General features: G+C 41.3%; 1 protein-coding gene across 6 annotated transcripts in view; it reads left to right on the top strand.

Moving 5' to 3' along the window:
* Nucleotides 1-15,556, top strand: part of ppfia4 (PTPRF interacting protein alpha 4) — a 45,373-nt gene that overhangs the window by 12,826 nt on the left and 16,991 nt on the right. The window contains exon 1 of one of the 6 annotated variants that reach the window (XM_026350018.1): nucleotides 9,664-9,810. The exons of the other annotated variants lie outside the window; for them this stretch is intronic. Coding sequence (XP_026205803.1) covers nucleotides 9,748-9,810 — 63 coding nt within the window. The 5' untranslated portion in view covers nucleotides 9,664-9,747. Of the gene's footprint in view, nucleotides 1-9,663; nucleotides 9,811-15,556 lie in introns of those variants that run through there. 6 annotated transcript variants of the gene reach the window in all.

The following is a 15,556-nucleotide window of genomic DNA, read 5'->3' as shown; positions in this document are numbered from 1 at the left end:
TTTCTTCCCCCGTTGCCTGGCCAGACAAAATGTGGCCCGTGATGTGGATGAAGTCCTGTGGCCAGACCCAGTACGGAGACATGATGCTGTGGCTGAGTAATGCGCTTATTTGCAAATTTTAGTATTTTTTTTTTTTACATAGGCTTACTGTACACAAGTGGCAAATGCATAAGATTTCTGTTTGTTTTTACAAGTGCTATGTGTAAATGCACAAGATTTCTTTAGTTTTGCAACATGCATTTAGCCTACAGTGAACAATAAACTTTTATTTCTCCAGCTTCATGTCCTGAGCATTGTGTTTTATATTTTTCTACATAGTGTTTAGTGACTGTTCAGTAGTGTTTTTAAGTTTGATTGACTCGGGGCACGATTTGAAAACATAGTTCAGTTTTGAATACAGATTCAACTGTTTTGAGGTGAAAGTTTGGTTTTGCAAGAGGAGTTTGAGGTTTTGTGAATGTAGCTTGAAACTTTGGTTTGTGTTCACAGTTTAGAGAAAAGGAGAGCAGCTTTCAAGAAAAGTGTCTTAGCAATCGAGAAAAACTGTAATAAAGATACTACACTGATTTGATCCATCCCTCAAGTTTAATGCTCCTGCGTCTTTAACAAGCTACCTATATTTACAGCCAGTAACAGATTAACAGTTAATGCAGCACCACTGCACTTGCTCTTGATTGGCAAACCTTCATAAACATCTGCTTAAAACCTTCCAGTCTGGCTGATTAAGAGCAACTGTCACACCCTGGGGAATTCCTCCACAGCATTTTTAAGCAAGAGTCCATTCTTTATTTCATTCGAGATGATAACCTAATTGCCAAGCATGCTATGTATTTTCAGAGATTGGTGTTGTAGAAGGGAAAACCTCTTTCAAGAGCCAGTTCCATTGTGTTCAATGTCAAGCGATGGGCATTTATTATTACTGAAATGTCGTCTAAATGTGTGTAAGTGTATGTGCTAGGTCAGCACATCTATTTCATCCTAGTCATCTTATTCAGGTTATTTTTATTCCTGTCATTTGGCAAAAAATAACTTTAATTTTTTCTCCCTGCTACAAATGACATTTCATCCCTGCGGTTGTTGTCACATACCCATTCACACATTTACACACACAAACATACAGACTCCACGCAGCAACCCAGTGGGAGTACATCCCACATCCAGTTGGCTCTTGTTTAATGCTGACCCAATGGAATATATGTCCCTTCCTCCAGCGTTCCCCCTCACCCAGAGGGCATGGCGCCAATGAGTCCCACGATCATTCACATACATCTAAATGTAACATAGGCTGTGTATTCATCAAGAAGCTGCAGTCTTGTCTCTTCTTTCTTTTTTCTGCTCATAGGTCTGTGAGCCCGTGTGTGTGTGTGTGTGTGTGTGTGTGTGTGTGTGTGTGTGTGTGTGTGTGTGTGTGTTCTGTGTTCACGTGCAGACTCAGGATTTTCTTTTTCGCTTCTCACATCCCTGCAAATTCAGTCTCCATGGAAATGTGGGGGGAGGGCTAGCGAGGTTGTGATGTTGACTTCCTGACGCCGTCTGTCCCACGGGACACCAACCGTCAGCAACTCTGCATGTATGTACATTCGTGTGCATGTGTGCGTGTGTATGCATATTTCTTCACGTGTGACTGGCAGAATGTCTAAACTCGACTTGACCTGAATCAGCCTTAAAATACATGGACCAGGTGCATGCAGGTAGATCAAAATCCAAGCTGCTTCAGTTGTTGACACTTTTGAAGATTACCTGTGTTAAAGGTTTGTGTATTTGTCGGCTTGCGAAGCCTCAACCTTGATGGCTGCTTCTGATCAGCTGCCAAAGCTCAGCGGCTCAATGTGTTAGTGGGTCTGGCTGAAGAACTCGGTGGAGGAATCCCCTGCTCACTGGGACGTTATGATGAAAGAACAGACAGGAGGAAGCTTGTCTAGATACTCTACTGAATGTACTGCTTTGGTTTGATTCACCTGAGGCTTGACGATTAACTTTTTGTAAACCTTGTAGAACAATCCTGTGATATGTTGAACAGTACAGTTGGTGATTGTTTGTGTCCTTCGTGTGGCGTTTTTCCAACACAGGAAGTGGAGTTGGAGCTGAAATGACTTGGATGATCATTTGTCATTTTTTTAATTCCCTGCTTCTTGCTTCTAAAAAGTGCTCTGCTGGTTATGTGTAATAATAAAATGAATATTTTTGAGTTTTGTGGATTGGACATTTAAACATTTTAGCTCTAATTCTGTGACATGTTGATGGCTATTTTATGGCAATCCTATTCCATCGTACAGATTAAAGCAATTAACCCCGAAGAGCTCAGTCTAACTTGGACAGAGAAATGAGTGCAGTGCTTGTGAAATTGCAGTTGGGGGGGTGGTCACAAGTGCAGTTGAGGAAGAGACTGTGTTGCCATGTTGGCTGTGTGGGCGTAGTTTGGCTTATAAAGAAGATAGAAAAACCAAATGAAGTTCAACGTAAGTACTGTCAAATGTAACTCAAGAGGATATAAGAGGAAGGAAGTGGAATCACTGCCTAAAAGACAGTAATGTTTCTGCGTGTGTGTGTGTGTGTGACAAGGGTAATGGGACAGAGCTGAATTGACTACATTATTTATAATAAATTGGAGATGGTAAAAATGTCCTCTTTTATTCTAATAAATAAAGCAAATTCAGTTCAATAATTTTGAAGGCTAACAACTAGCAACTGTTCACATTTGAGAAGTCAGTTCAGTGGATATTTTGGTTGCCAGATCAAAATGGTTGCCAGTTACCAACGCTTAACCAGCTTATTAGGTTACAATTCTGCAATAATCACAATATGGATGCGAGATTTCACTTACCATTTTCTCACCTTCCCACTACCCAAATGACCTTCAGGGGAAAGAAGATGGAGATTTTTGTCCACTAAACAAATGGAGGAATAATGAAAACATGATGAAACCATGAAACGGCTGGTTTCACGAAACAGCTGTGGGCTCCGCATCCCTACCTGCCACACCCGAGCGCTGGATGAATATTAGGCCTCGGCAGAACAGCTGTCTGTGCGTGTTGGTTAGCGTTGTGCCAGAATGACATCATACAGTAGCTTGCTGAGAAGGTCTACTGCAGGCACATGGCATCTACAATATTTATAGAGCTACAAAACAGATGAGCTCACTCAGTCACTCAGTGTGACTGGCCTCACTTCACACACACACACACACACACACACAAAGAGCAAAGAAGTGGCAGAGGAGTTACTCACGCGATCTGTGCCACACCCACTCACATAAATATTTCCGAAATGTTTTCACCCACTGGCTTTAAAGATTATAGTGTGTACAAGGTGACCATACTGAGATGTCCATGTAATGTGGTAATTATTAAACTAATAAATATCATGAAATGTTACACACTCACTGTGACGTGAAAAGTATCTGTATCCTCTGTGAAAATGAGCTGCAACTGCATGAGTCATAAAGAGAGGGAATGGTACTTCGTGAGGGATTAAACCTGTGGGAAAATAAGGGGACTGCAACAATAACGGCACATAAACACAATATAGGCTGAAACACACGAACTGAAATGTCCTCGTTCCTCCCAAACATGTGCATAATATACGCAGAGGATTTAAATCCTCATATCCTAAAAATAAACAAAATCATTTCTTGGTAGAGCAAAATACTGTACATCAGTGTTACAGCAAAGTATTATTGAGCGTGACACAGTGTGTCTGTATGTGTGTGTGTGTGTGTGTGTCTTTGACTGAATGTGTGTGTGACCAAGTGACATGAGCAAGCAAGTTACACGGCTAGAGAACCTTCCAGAAAGAAAAATTACATCTCCTAAATAAATCATCCAGGGTCGTATGGTAGATGTACACAAACACACACACACACACACGTGCGATGCTTTATATGGTCATGATACAGTAGTATGGATCAGATCAGAGCGAAATCATTTTTTAAAGAGCTTTGCATCATTGTTGCTTCTGTTGTTGTGTATGTAATTTGTGTGTGTGTGTGTGTGTGTGTGTGTGTGTGTGTGTGTGTGTGTGTGTGTGTGTGTGTGTGTGTGTGTTCATGCTCCTATGCTGCTTTAGGTGTCCTGTTGTTCAGACCTTTATAGAACCAGGACAAACATCCACAGATTAACCTTCCAACAAACGTCAAACTCTAAATCAAACAGCACGCAGGTTGTAGAAATGTTTTTTTTTTTTTTTGTGTGTGTGTGTGTGTTTGTAAAATCATATGTACAGAGACAGGATCAGTTTTGTTACCTCTAACACCTATTTATTCAGGTACTGCATGTGTATCTGAATAAACATCAGACCATTTAGGAAGTGACTGAACACAAGACCCATGCATCATAAATAAATGTGTGTGTGTTTGTGTGTATGTACAGTACAAAAATCTGTTGAAAAGTCACATTGTAGTGACTCGCCTTCCTTTAGGAGACAAAAATCATAAAATTTAATGGGGAAGACTTAGGTTAGCACAAGCATTACAGTAGGTTTGGGTTAGGGTTACAATACGGCTTCAAGAAATGAATGTAAGTCAATGTAGCCTCCTCTGAAGTGATGGAAACTCAACTGTGTGTGTGTGTGTGTGTATGTGTGTGTTTTCTGAGCTATCAAAAAAAAAGTCATGTATTTTGGGAACCTGCATGAGAGAAAGTCATTCACGCTCCATTCTCCGCACTCCTCTCTCTGTCTCCATCGCTCTTCTCCACCCAGCACCATCACACACTCTCCCCCAACCTATGATATTGGATGAGAAGTTGGAAGTTGCTCCATGAAGATTTAAAAAAAGAAATAACCCACTATAGATTCAATGAGTTAATGCAGTGTGTTGTTAATCAGATGAAGGGACATGCCTTCAGTCAGTTAAATACAGGTTATTTAGCACTAAACAGTCAAATCGTCTGTAGTGACTCACACCTTCCCATCAAACCCTCACTGGCAGGTATGTAGTTCCCATAGCAAGTAGCAGTAGGGAATATATTTTAATATCTGAAATGAGAAACATATACCTGTGAAATGTCAGCGTGCTTCGCTGAGTGGTTATATAGCATAACAAAGCAGCTATGGTATAAAACAAAGCATCATATTTTAATAACTACATCTTTTCATCAAGGTGTGATGATATTAGCTGTGGGCTGCTGTTTTATTTTCCATTATTACATTTATTCAGTTCTGAAGAAACACTTGGATACTCCATAAATACTGATGCTATGGATATATTTTTGTGCCAGTATTCTTGTCGTGTTTAGTGGCTGGAGAAAAAGCTGAAAATCAAATGCGGTTTTGTATTCAGTCCCACCCTCCATGTTTCCATCCATGTGTTTCTCTGTCTGAGAAGGACAGAGGCTGCGGGAGAAGGACAGGAGAGCAGTGTGATGCTTCACTTTTGGGCACCATGAGAGGCGCTTGTCGTGCCTCTGTCATTACAGTTACAGTTATTGTGGCCGTACTGTAGACACACACACACACACACACGCACAGTGGTGTAGAGTTACATCCTGCCACTGCAGTTTGCGCCCTGTGAAGGGCAAGAGCAGCCTTCCTGACCTCCACAAACACACAACACCTAGGCTAGCCATTACTCACAGCCATTTTAGCTACACGAAGGTTTGGGAAGACGTTAGATGATTGGAAGTTATGCTCGGTGTATCCTTGGAGCAATTTATTGACTCTGAACATGAAGATTAATATTAATAACAGTGCAGTTGATTCATCTTCTGCTTTCCTCTAGAACCACGATACCCTTTCATCTGCAAAACAGAGCAGCTGGGATGGACTGAGTGAGCGTGTTTGTGAGGCCTCTGGAGTATACTGTATGTGTGTTAGTTTTATGTATTTTTCAGTGAATGAGTCACTGTGTTTGTGTATAGTTGGGGTTTATACATTAAAAAAAATCAGCCAGACTTGACTGGAACTGAATATGTGTGCATCATAAATGAGTTCAGTATTGTTTTCATGTAGGCATTATTTTTTATCTTCATTCTGGATAAATAGAATATGTTTTTTAGGGAGATATGGGAACAAAATATCTCTACATGCATAGAAGTTGAAGAATATTTTTCTTTTTCCGGAACAGACTAGATGTGATCCATGTGTCTGATTTGTGTCTGGAAACAGAGCCTTTCAGTGCATCTGTTATTTGCAATGATTGCATGCATGGAGCTGGTTAAAGGCATACAGTAGTAATAGGCATCCCCCTGAGCTGACCGGGAGCTCGAGGAGGACACAGTGAAGGAGAGATGGAGAGAGGTAAGCCGCGCACTTCGACTGAGTGATGAGGACAGCGGGAGAGAGACGGAGCTGACACAGGTTCTTTAGACAGAGGCAGGAGGGAGGAGGTGACAGAGGAGACTGTAAAAGAAAAACAAACGAGGACAGCAGGAAGAGAATGAGGTGATGAAGACAGTCGTGATCAAGAAGGAGGGATACATCTTCCCAGAGTAGTGAGGCATAATTTCATCGTCATTATCATCATTTCTATTTGCAATTTGGGTGTTTTGCTAAAATGTTTCTAAACAGTTCTTATAAGACATCCATGATGTGATTGGTGGAGCTTGTTGAGGCTGATGAGAAGATAGATATCTATGGAAGGTGAACTGTGCTGTGAAAACAGCAGCTAGTAGGCTTAACATAGTATGAAGACTAGAAACAACATGGATCTGTCCGGTGGTAACATCTTTAGCGCCTCTAAAGCTCACTAATGAATTCAACTGCTAAACCACTCCTTTAATATTTACTGTTTACACTGGACAAATACAAGTTTAAGAAACAAACTACAGTCATAATATTTGTGGTTTGGATTTAATTCACGTGTCTAAAACAAAATCTAGTAACAGTGAAATGCGTGTGTGTGTGTGTGTGTGTGTGTGTGTGTGTGTGTGCCCTCTGCTCCATGTTATGTTATGATGTAAAATGGCTGCGCTGTCGAGGGAAGGTTCAGCTGAGATTAGCAACACCTGAGAAATATAAAGGGAGAGGAAGTGAGAGGGAAAGCAAAGACACGAGAAAACAGGATGAGAGCTGGAGTGGATCGAGTGTAAAAGAAGTAATCAAGTGTCGTTAGACAGCAGCAAGAGGAGAAAGACTTGGAGAGAAAAGAAGCGAGCGAGAGAGAAAACTGAGAGAGGCTGTTAGATAAAAAAGTCAAAGGTCTCCTACTTCTGCGAATTCTCCTAGAGAAAATGCTTTCTCACATGTGTCAGGTTTCTTGTGTTTTTGGCAGTTCTGCTGATGCGCTTGTGAGCTGTGTGCTGTTTGTTTGTGTGCTGAGTGCCTCTGTGAACAATTTTCTGTTTCTGTCTCTGTCTATAAATCCACAGCTCTGCCAAGTCTGGCTCCCGCTCATGTCAAGGATGAGAAGTTATCACCACGCATAAATTATTACTGGTTTCTATTGTCACAAAATGACTTCATGTGCACTCCTTGCACATGCACATTTTTGAATAATTAAACACTTTTTTTACACTTTGAAAACTCGCCACAGAGCACGTTAACTTGCACCCACACGTGTATTTTTACACATTTGTGCGTGAATTTATGCACGACTTGCTTTGCTACTATTTCGTGTGAGTATCTCGTGCTGCCAGCAGGAGTCTCTGTCTAACCACTAACCCAGACGACAGCAGTGACCGCTGTGCTTGGCTACTCAGTGGCTGTAACTCACAGGATCCTCCCTGCAGTGAGCTGCTGTTGGTTAATAGTGGAAGTCACGTCAGTCAGGATGTTTGACGCTGTGATGTGAAGCCATGTTTGTCTCTCTGATTCATCTTCTTCCTCTGGTTACCTCTGTTACCCTGACAACCAGGAGCAAGCAGACCTGCAAACAGGAGCCACTTGTCTTTTTCTAGATCTATGCATTGCCACTCCCACTGGCTATGATGGTCAGGGAACACTTTTTAAAATCTTCAATGAGTGAATCAGGTGAGCTGAGTAAGCGACGAAGCACGAGTGGTTTGAATGTTAATAAACGAACTAAAGTAGGAAGGAATGCAGAATTAAAATGGTCATTCAGCTCAGTTGTCACTAATTAGACAGCGCTCATACCTTATGCATTCTGTGCACACTATGCTGAACCAGAGAATGAACCGAGAATTAGACTCGGACTCCAGTTTGACTCCACAGGGCAGAGGGTGAATATGCAGCATGACACAGATTTGACACAAATTTCAATCGGTTTAATTAGGTGCTAAGCTTGTACTGTGAGCACACATCAGAAGTAGGAAGACAGCTGTAAGGGCTAATAAATAAAAAGGTAATAAAATAAAATCACCTAAATAATGAAGAGATAAAAAAAAAAGGATGTTGGGAAAGACCGAACGAGGTAAAGACATCACTTCTTAGTACGGGTCAAGCCCCACAAAGCCCCTGTGCTGCATTTGCTATAATGCAACATAGACCCTCCTTCCAAAAGGCTTATTGTTAAAAATGTGCAGTTTTCAGGTTAAATCCTGGATTATTCAGTTATGACGTTCCTAGAGCAATTTTCTCAAAGTTCCTACATAGCTGCATTATACAACTGTTTTTGGGATGTGTGCTGCTCCTTGTGAATTCACTTTCACATGTGAAATTAGTGGCGTGCCCCATAGTCGTTATGCTATCTACTGATGATGTTGAAAAGGCTGGCATTATTATTATTATTATTACTATTTTGAATGCGTTATAATAAAGACTATGATAACATAGATTGTGACCTAATAGTGTTCTTTTTTTATTATTAATTTAGCAAATTAAATTAGAAATTGTGCCACATTTCCAACATTTAAATACTGTATTTAGTCCTAATCTAAGTTTGATGGGACACTAAACTGTGTCCCGGTACCAGCAAAGAAGCATGAATCTTGCAGATGACACTAACAAAAATAGATAGTTGATATTCTTTACTGTATAAAAGCACCGGAAGGGGTTTCTGAGTCCAGGCAAGTGGATGCACTCTGAAATCCCGCTAAGAGACGAGGAACGACACAGGCTGCTGTTTATAAATAGAAAGAATCCGCACGTACAATGTCATGCTGGAGGAAAGTGGGTCTCTTGAGTTTGTGTTGAGTAAGCAGTGACTGGAGTTTTTATTAGGAGGAAATAGAGCGTTTAATTTCATGCTAATTCTTGGCATTAGTTCCAAATGTGACTTCAAAACTCCCTCTGAGTTCCTGAACTTTTGTGTCATGTCGCACGCACGTGTGTGTGTGTGTGTGTGTGTGTGTGTGTGTGTGTGTGAGAGAGAGAGAGAGAGCAGTAGAGAACAGGTGGCCAGGGCCTCCAGCAGTCTTTTTCTAAACCCTGCCTCTTCCTTCCTCCATCAGCTGATCACCACAAGCCTCTCGCTGTCTTCCTCTTCCCTCTGTCCTTGTGATTTCTGTCTCATTCTCATCTTAAAATCATGCATGTTTGCCTCAACCCTGCTTTCCCCCTGTGTTCAACCCGTCCTTGTTTATCTCTCTCTCTCTCTCGACTCCCTCTTTTCTCTCTCTCTCTCTCTCTCTCTCCTCACCCCTGTTCTCAGCGGTCTCTCATCCCAGTCTGTAGCTCGAGCAGCCTGACTAGCACAGTACTGTTGTCCCAGCGGAGGGCAGAGAGAGCAGCACAGGAATCTCATCTAGCCCTGCTACACTCAGTGTCGACCAGGACTCAGAGGAACTATCCCATATTTTTTTGCACCTTCCTCACCCTCATCTCCTATCAGCTCTCACCCTCTACCTCTCTCTACCTCTGTCTGTGTTTTTATGGGGTGTCTGTTTGAGGGATCTGATATGTTTAGCCTTCGACATGAACCCAACAGTGAAGATCCACCTTCAGAATGGGACCCACTTTAACACCTACATGTACCAGGTAGGGGACTCGTCACCAGTACAGTCTGTGGATGTTACCAATGAATGATTGTCTCCAGCTCAAATCGCTCTTCTGCAGTTTCCACATGTCCTTGCCTGAGTATTGATTTCAGCACCGATGACTCTTTTCTAGGACTGAGATATGGCCTCCTCTCCACAGCTTCCTACCCTTCTCCCCTTCCCTATTTTTCATCACCGTGCCCCAGTCAAGTTGTACTGAATGAGCAATGCTACGCAGTGATGCAAATTGCATATTGGTGTAGATATGTGGGCACACCCCCTCCACTGAGGCTTTCCGTTGGTTTGTTGCATCTTTACAACTTCTAATTGTCCAAGAAAATAAAGAAGATAAAGAAGATAAATGAAGGATTCTCTCTCTGTGTGACTGCTGTGCGTGCTTTACTCACAGTGCGTTCATTACTGAGACTGACTCTACTGATGCACAACAAAAACTCATTGTGTTTCTCTTTTCATCCAAGCAGAGAAAGTACCCCCCCACACACACACACCCCCACCCCACCTCCCATCCTTCCATTTCTTTGTCCTTCTTTTATTTTGGTGCAGGTTTTGTTTTGCTTTAATGAAGAAAACTGGGAAACATGAATGGATGCTATTCTGGGCTCAGGCCTTCAATGGGCACAGGAGGAGAGAAAGTTTTGAGAACTTGCAGGGATTTGACACCTCTTTATACGCTGAACCTTAAGAACTGAGAGCAAGCGCTGACGTGCCAGCTATAAAAATGCTTTTGCTGTATTAATCGACTTCATAGCCAATAATCAGACTGTTAAATAATTGTTGATATGCATGTTTTTATGGTGATGGGAGACAGGGCCTGCGCCAGGTTTCATTTAAAGCCCTTCAAAACGTGTTTCACACTGTTTTCTAAGTAAATCCTGAAAAGGTGTTCAGAGGAGGATTTACTGAGTTGTATTTACGCCGTGCGGATTTGCTGTTGTGTTATCAGCATTACAGAAGTGAGTCCAGAGCTGGCGTGACTTCAGTCAGTCTTAGCGTTATCCCTAATGTGCCTCATTTAGATTGATTTGTTCATGACTCACAGTGATTACACAGAGGCCTAATTTTACTACATCTCCCTCAGCGGTGAAGAATATTTGAAAATATGAATGTGCTGGCTTTTTTTTTTTTTCCTTTTTCTTTTTTAATATACAAATTTACTTTCCATGTTTTGCACTCTGAAGGGAACCTTTTGAAAAAAAGTTTTTAGTCAGAGTGGTTCCTTTAGCGCCCCAGTCAGGGTGGAGATCTGTCAAGTGCTGCAGTCAGCTGCTTCTTTCCACGGTGTCGAGAGCTGTCACACCGTCACACAGAGGGAAAATCTCCCAGCAGCTCTGTGCACGTTCGTTTGTGTTTCAGTGCGTGCGCCAGCAGGGATGTGCGCCTGCGTCGCTCCGTGTTCATCTGATAAAACGCACATGCAAAGTTTATGTGCTGCTCAAACACTTCACTTTCTTAATGAGCTGTTGCCATGGCGATGGCAGCCCGTGCGCAGGGTGGCTTCATGGCAACAGATTACTCACTGCCTATTTGGGGCCAACACCCAAGCAAGGTGTTGTGGTGGTGGTGTGTGTGTGTGTCACAGTTATTGTGTGTGTGTGTGTGTGTGTGTGTGTTCTGGCTCAGATTTGTCAGAGGAAGGTTGAGTCCGCCCCTCTGCTGTTCGCTGCCTCACTCCCTCTGCAGTGGTGAAGAGTTACAGAGCTGTGATATCTGAAGCTCCCCGGGGACTCACTCATTCTCCAGTCCCTGGCTCTGCATTCATCTTCACTGTGGCACTCCTTAGTGAATTATCACGATTTACATCAGAGTAAATTTAGGGTCTTTTGGTGCCTGCAAGTGAAGCGGGCTCAGCTGTACAATACAATATACAACCTCTGATGAAACATCTCTGTGGTTTTACTGTGAGGGGGGATCTTTTTAGCAATTCCCATCTGACATTTACACTGTAGCACATTCCACCTTGGTTTCTGAGTAAATTTACTAGATAGTTTGTTCTGTGAGGCCTTCCTGTGATCCTGTCTAAACTCAAATGAAATGAATGAAATAGGACAGATTCTAGCATCGTTTGGGCTGATGCCAGGAAAACTTCTGTGTTGCAGAAATATGCAGATTTCATCTACTCAGGTTTTGCGATGTTGTTATATTCTATCAATATTAGTTTACATATTCCTGACCACTGAAAAAGGAAAATCTTGAGTTCCCTTACCAACGCATTTTAAGAACAGCATCATTTAACTTGTTGGACATGTTGCTATTTTTAGGGATGTAAAACACACCCCGACTGGTCATGAGTGCACTTGTGCAGTAAACTCCTCTGATTAGCATAAATGATATCACAACCTCACGCTGTGAATCATACGATGTGTGAATGAATTAATACTCGTGTTTACAGTTTCACCCTTTTTCCTTCTCTTGCTTAGTCACATATTTTCCTCTATTCCTTTCCTCCCACCAACTGACGTTCACAGAGACTACGCTCCATCTCGCTGGCAAACATCGATTTATATCTGCTTTGGCTTCAATCTCCCGTCTTGTTAATGTACCCACACATATCAGAAGTACTGTTGCTGGAAAAGTTGGATGCTCAGAGCATGACTTCCTTTAAAAGTTTAGTCTACTTCATCTGTGACATTTAATGCATTCCAGAGGATTGTTTGGCAATGAAATACTGTACAATACTATTTTGGTTGATACTTGATACATTTTTGCTGTTTTTTTACAAAATGATCTTTTAATTAACAATTCGCAGAGAACAGATGTGAACCTGCTGAGAGTTGTGTGTGCAAAGTCTGTGCAGACAAGGAAAGAGTAGTTGAAAAGCTGTTGATGATGATAAAAGGAGAGAGTTTAGGGAGGAAAGACAATATTCAAAACTCAGCACATTGTCTGGTGGCGTTTCAGTACAGTTAACAGCTGGTAAACCACATACACTGTGTATATGTGTATAAAAATACTGTATGGTGCAACAGAACAAACTAAACAAGCTCATTTAAAGTTGGTTAATAGTTGTTTTGCTAATAGTGTTTATGTGCTATTCTAAAACTTGTTGCCCACCTTGGATCCATTCAATCCAAGAAAAAAAATGTCCTCAGACAACACACCGAAACCGTGTTGATTTATTCCCTCCCAGTTGTCTCGTAAGTGACATTGTGTGTCCTAATGCCTTAGCGTGTTTGTCCTTAGATCTTCTGCTTCAAGAACAAACGTTACTGCAGGTCACATGATCACAAGTACTGTAACTGTTAAAGGTGTCACAAATAGTTTTTGTTATTATTTATGTTATTGAAGGTAATAACACTGTTATGCCATGACTAGGAGGAAAAAGAGGCCATGGCCAAAGGACAGCTGTAGAACCAGTAATATTTTTTAAATAGCATTTTAGCTGTGTTGTTTCCAAGACAATTAATAATGGATGATGATTAAAACCTTCGTTTAAATAAGGCAGGCACAACACAGCCAGTCACAATAAAGTGCATAGAAACAGCATCAGAATGAATCATACTGATTTCTAAAAAGGTTTGTTCACTGAGATGATGTTTGTTTTTTATTAAATTTATATGGTGCAAAGGACCAGAAGGCAATCTTCCTGAGTTCTGTATTTATCCATCGAGTATAGGGAGTTAGTTCTCTTCTCTCTCACACACACACACACACACACACACACACACACACACACACACACATATATTTCATCAGAGTAGAAATAAAATAAAGGGTTATCTTGAATATTGTGAGTGTCAAGGAAGGTTTCGCATGATTATAAAGGCATGGTAGTTTACTGGCTATTGCAGTATTGATAGCACCCTATGTATTTTTCATGATGTAGGGACTAGTGCATGAATCAACAGTTCAGGAGGGAGTGGAGAACTCTCCACGGTGCCGACACAGAAGCAAATATGGGAAGATAAGCAAACTCAAAAAAAACCTTATATTTTTTTGTAATTTGTGTGCTTGTGTGTGTGTGCGCGTGTGTGTGTGCGCGTGTGTGTGTGTGATTGAATGTACAAATTTTTAGCTCTTTTTTTTTATCTGCCTGCATTCCAATATCCCTCCCTGTCTCTCTGCACACACACGCACACACACACAGCATTTTTTTTTTCATCCCTTAATCCCAAACTGCTTAAGGAAGCGAAGGGGAGAAATCCCTTTACAATGTCTGGGCTCAGCAGTGTTTGGTAACCACTTGCTATCTCACATTGTGGTTGGAGGTAGAAGAGCGGCGTTTCTCCTCCAGAACGTTCTCTCCTCTCTATGCGATATACACTCTGACAGATGTCGAAGTTGTGTTTGTCAGAGAGCCGTGTCTATATCTGACTGTTGTGTGAATTTGAATAAACATCCCGGGATTTTCGAAGCTCACATGGCTTTGGCAGGTTAGGATTGCATAGTGCACACGGTGATACTGCGTTTATGTGACTGTGCAGCAGCAGCAGGAGCTGCGTGAGGGAAGGTGTTAGACAGATTTTCATGAGAAATGAAAAAGATACTTATTTTTTGGTCTAGACAGTGATGTGCCTTATATTTAATATATAATACTTGCCTGTTCTGTTATATAATACTCAATACAAAAGTAATGCATTCCTACTTTTATCTATTCTTAGTTATTTGGCGGAGCATGTTTCTCCCAATTGCTTTTGGCTTTTTTTGAGTATTGGAACATGTCATGTGGAGATGCACGGTGCTCCTAAAAGGCAAGAGGATGAAGGGATGAAGAGATGAAGTAGAGAGGGCGAGAGGCGGCCTGTTGAGCCCTTTTGCCATGATTGAAAGAGATAGTGAGCTCTAACATCTGTTGGTGGATTGGGCTGAGCTCATGTCTATTGGTGCACCCCTGTGGAATAAGGGGAAAGTAAAATGAACAAGCTGACCCATTTTCCGTGTTTCCTACCATCCCTCGTTCCCTCTCTCCTCCCTCTTCAGTCATTCCCTCCCACTTCACTGTCTTGTGTTTTCCTTTTAGGATGATGGGCAGGGTAAATAGAAATTTGGAAGTGTTAGTCTCACATCACATCTTTGGTTACTCTGTGATAACCACCATTTGTGTTGTAATGTTGCTTTTATATCGCATATTTAGTCAAATACTACAATATTTATCACAGAGCAAACTTCAAAAGCACAGGGCAAGATTGTGAAGACTAATGACATGCAGAAAGATGACATGGAGACTATCTAACCAGCTGACGTGTCCTATAAATGTCTCACAGAGCTTTAGAGACAGAAGCCTTTAGTTTAATGGAGGTGGTGAAGTGTATTCTTAACTTAACAATCATTGTCTGCTTTTTCTACAAAAACATATCCTTACGTTTTATTTACATATTTACCCCCCCTTCCAAAAGTATTTTTGCTGTAGACTAAAAACATTTGGGTTTGACATCAAAAGATGAATAGGGGGCATAAGTTCAAAAATTCAGCTTTTATTAATCAATCAATGATCAAATGCACATCTTGGGTGGGTTCAAACAAAAGGTGCTATCTACAAAGATGTGTATTGGACCAATACTTTTGGAGGGGACTGTAAATATTGTGACCTAATCCACTTTATATTTTCGTTTTAATTTATTATGTCATATTGCGCTATATATTAAGTTGTCAACCAGGCTATATGCTTGTATCATATGACATCACTGTGATGACACAGGGATTTTATTTCAGAGCATTATTATTATTGTAGCATAATTGGATAGCAACATGCACGACTAGTCGTATGTGCCAGTGACACAAATATCATT

The sequence above is a fragment of the Anabas testudineus genome, chromosome 5 (genome assembly GCF_900324465.2).
Source record: "Anabas testudineus chromosome 5, fAnaTes1.2, whole genome shotgun sequence".
Classification (NCBI taxonomy): Eukaryota; Metazoa; Chordata; class Actinopteri; order Anabantiformes; family Anabantidae; genus Anabas; species Anabas testudineus.
Note: the sequence above shows the minus strand (reverse complement) of the source record. Positions and strands in the feature narration are given on the sequence as shown.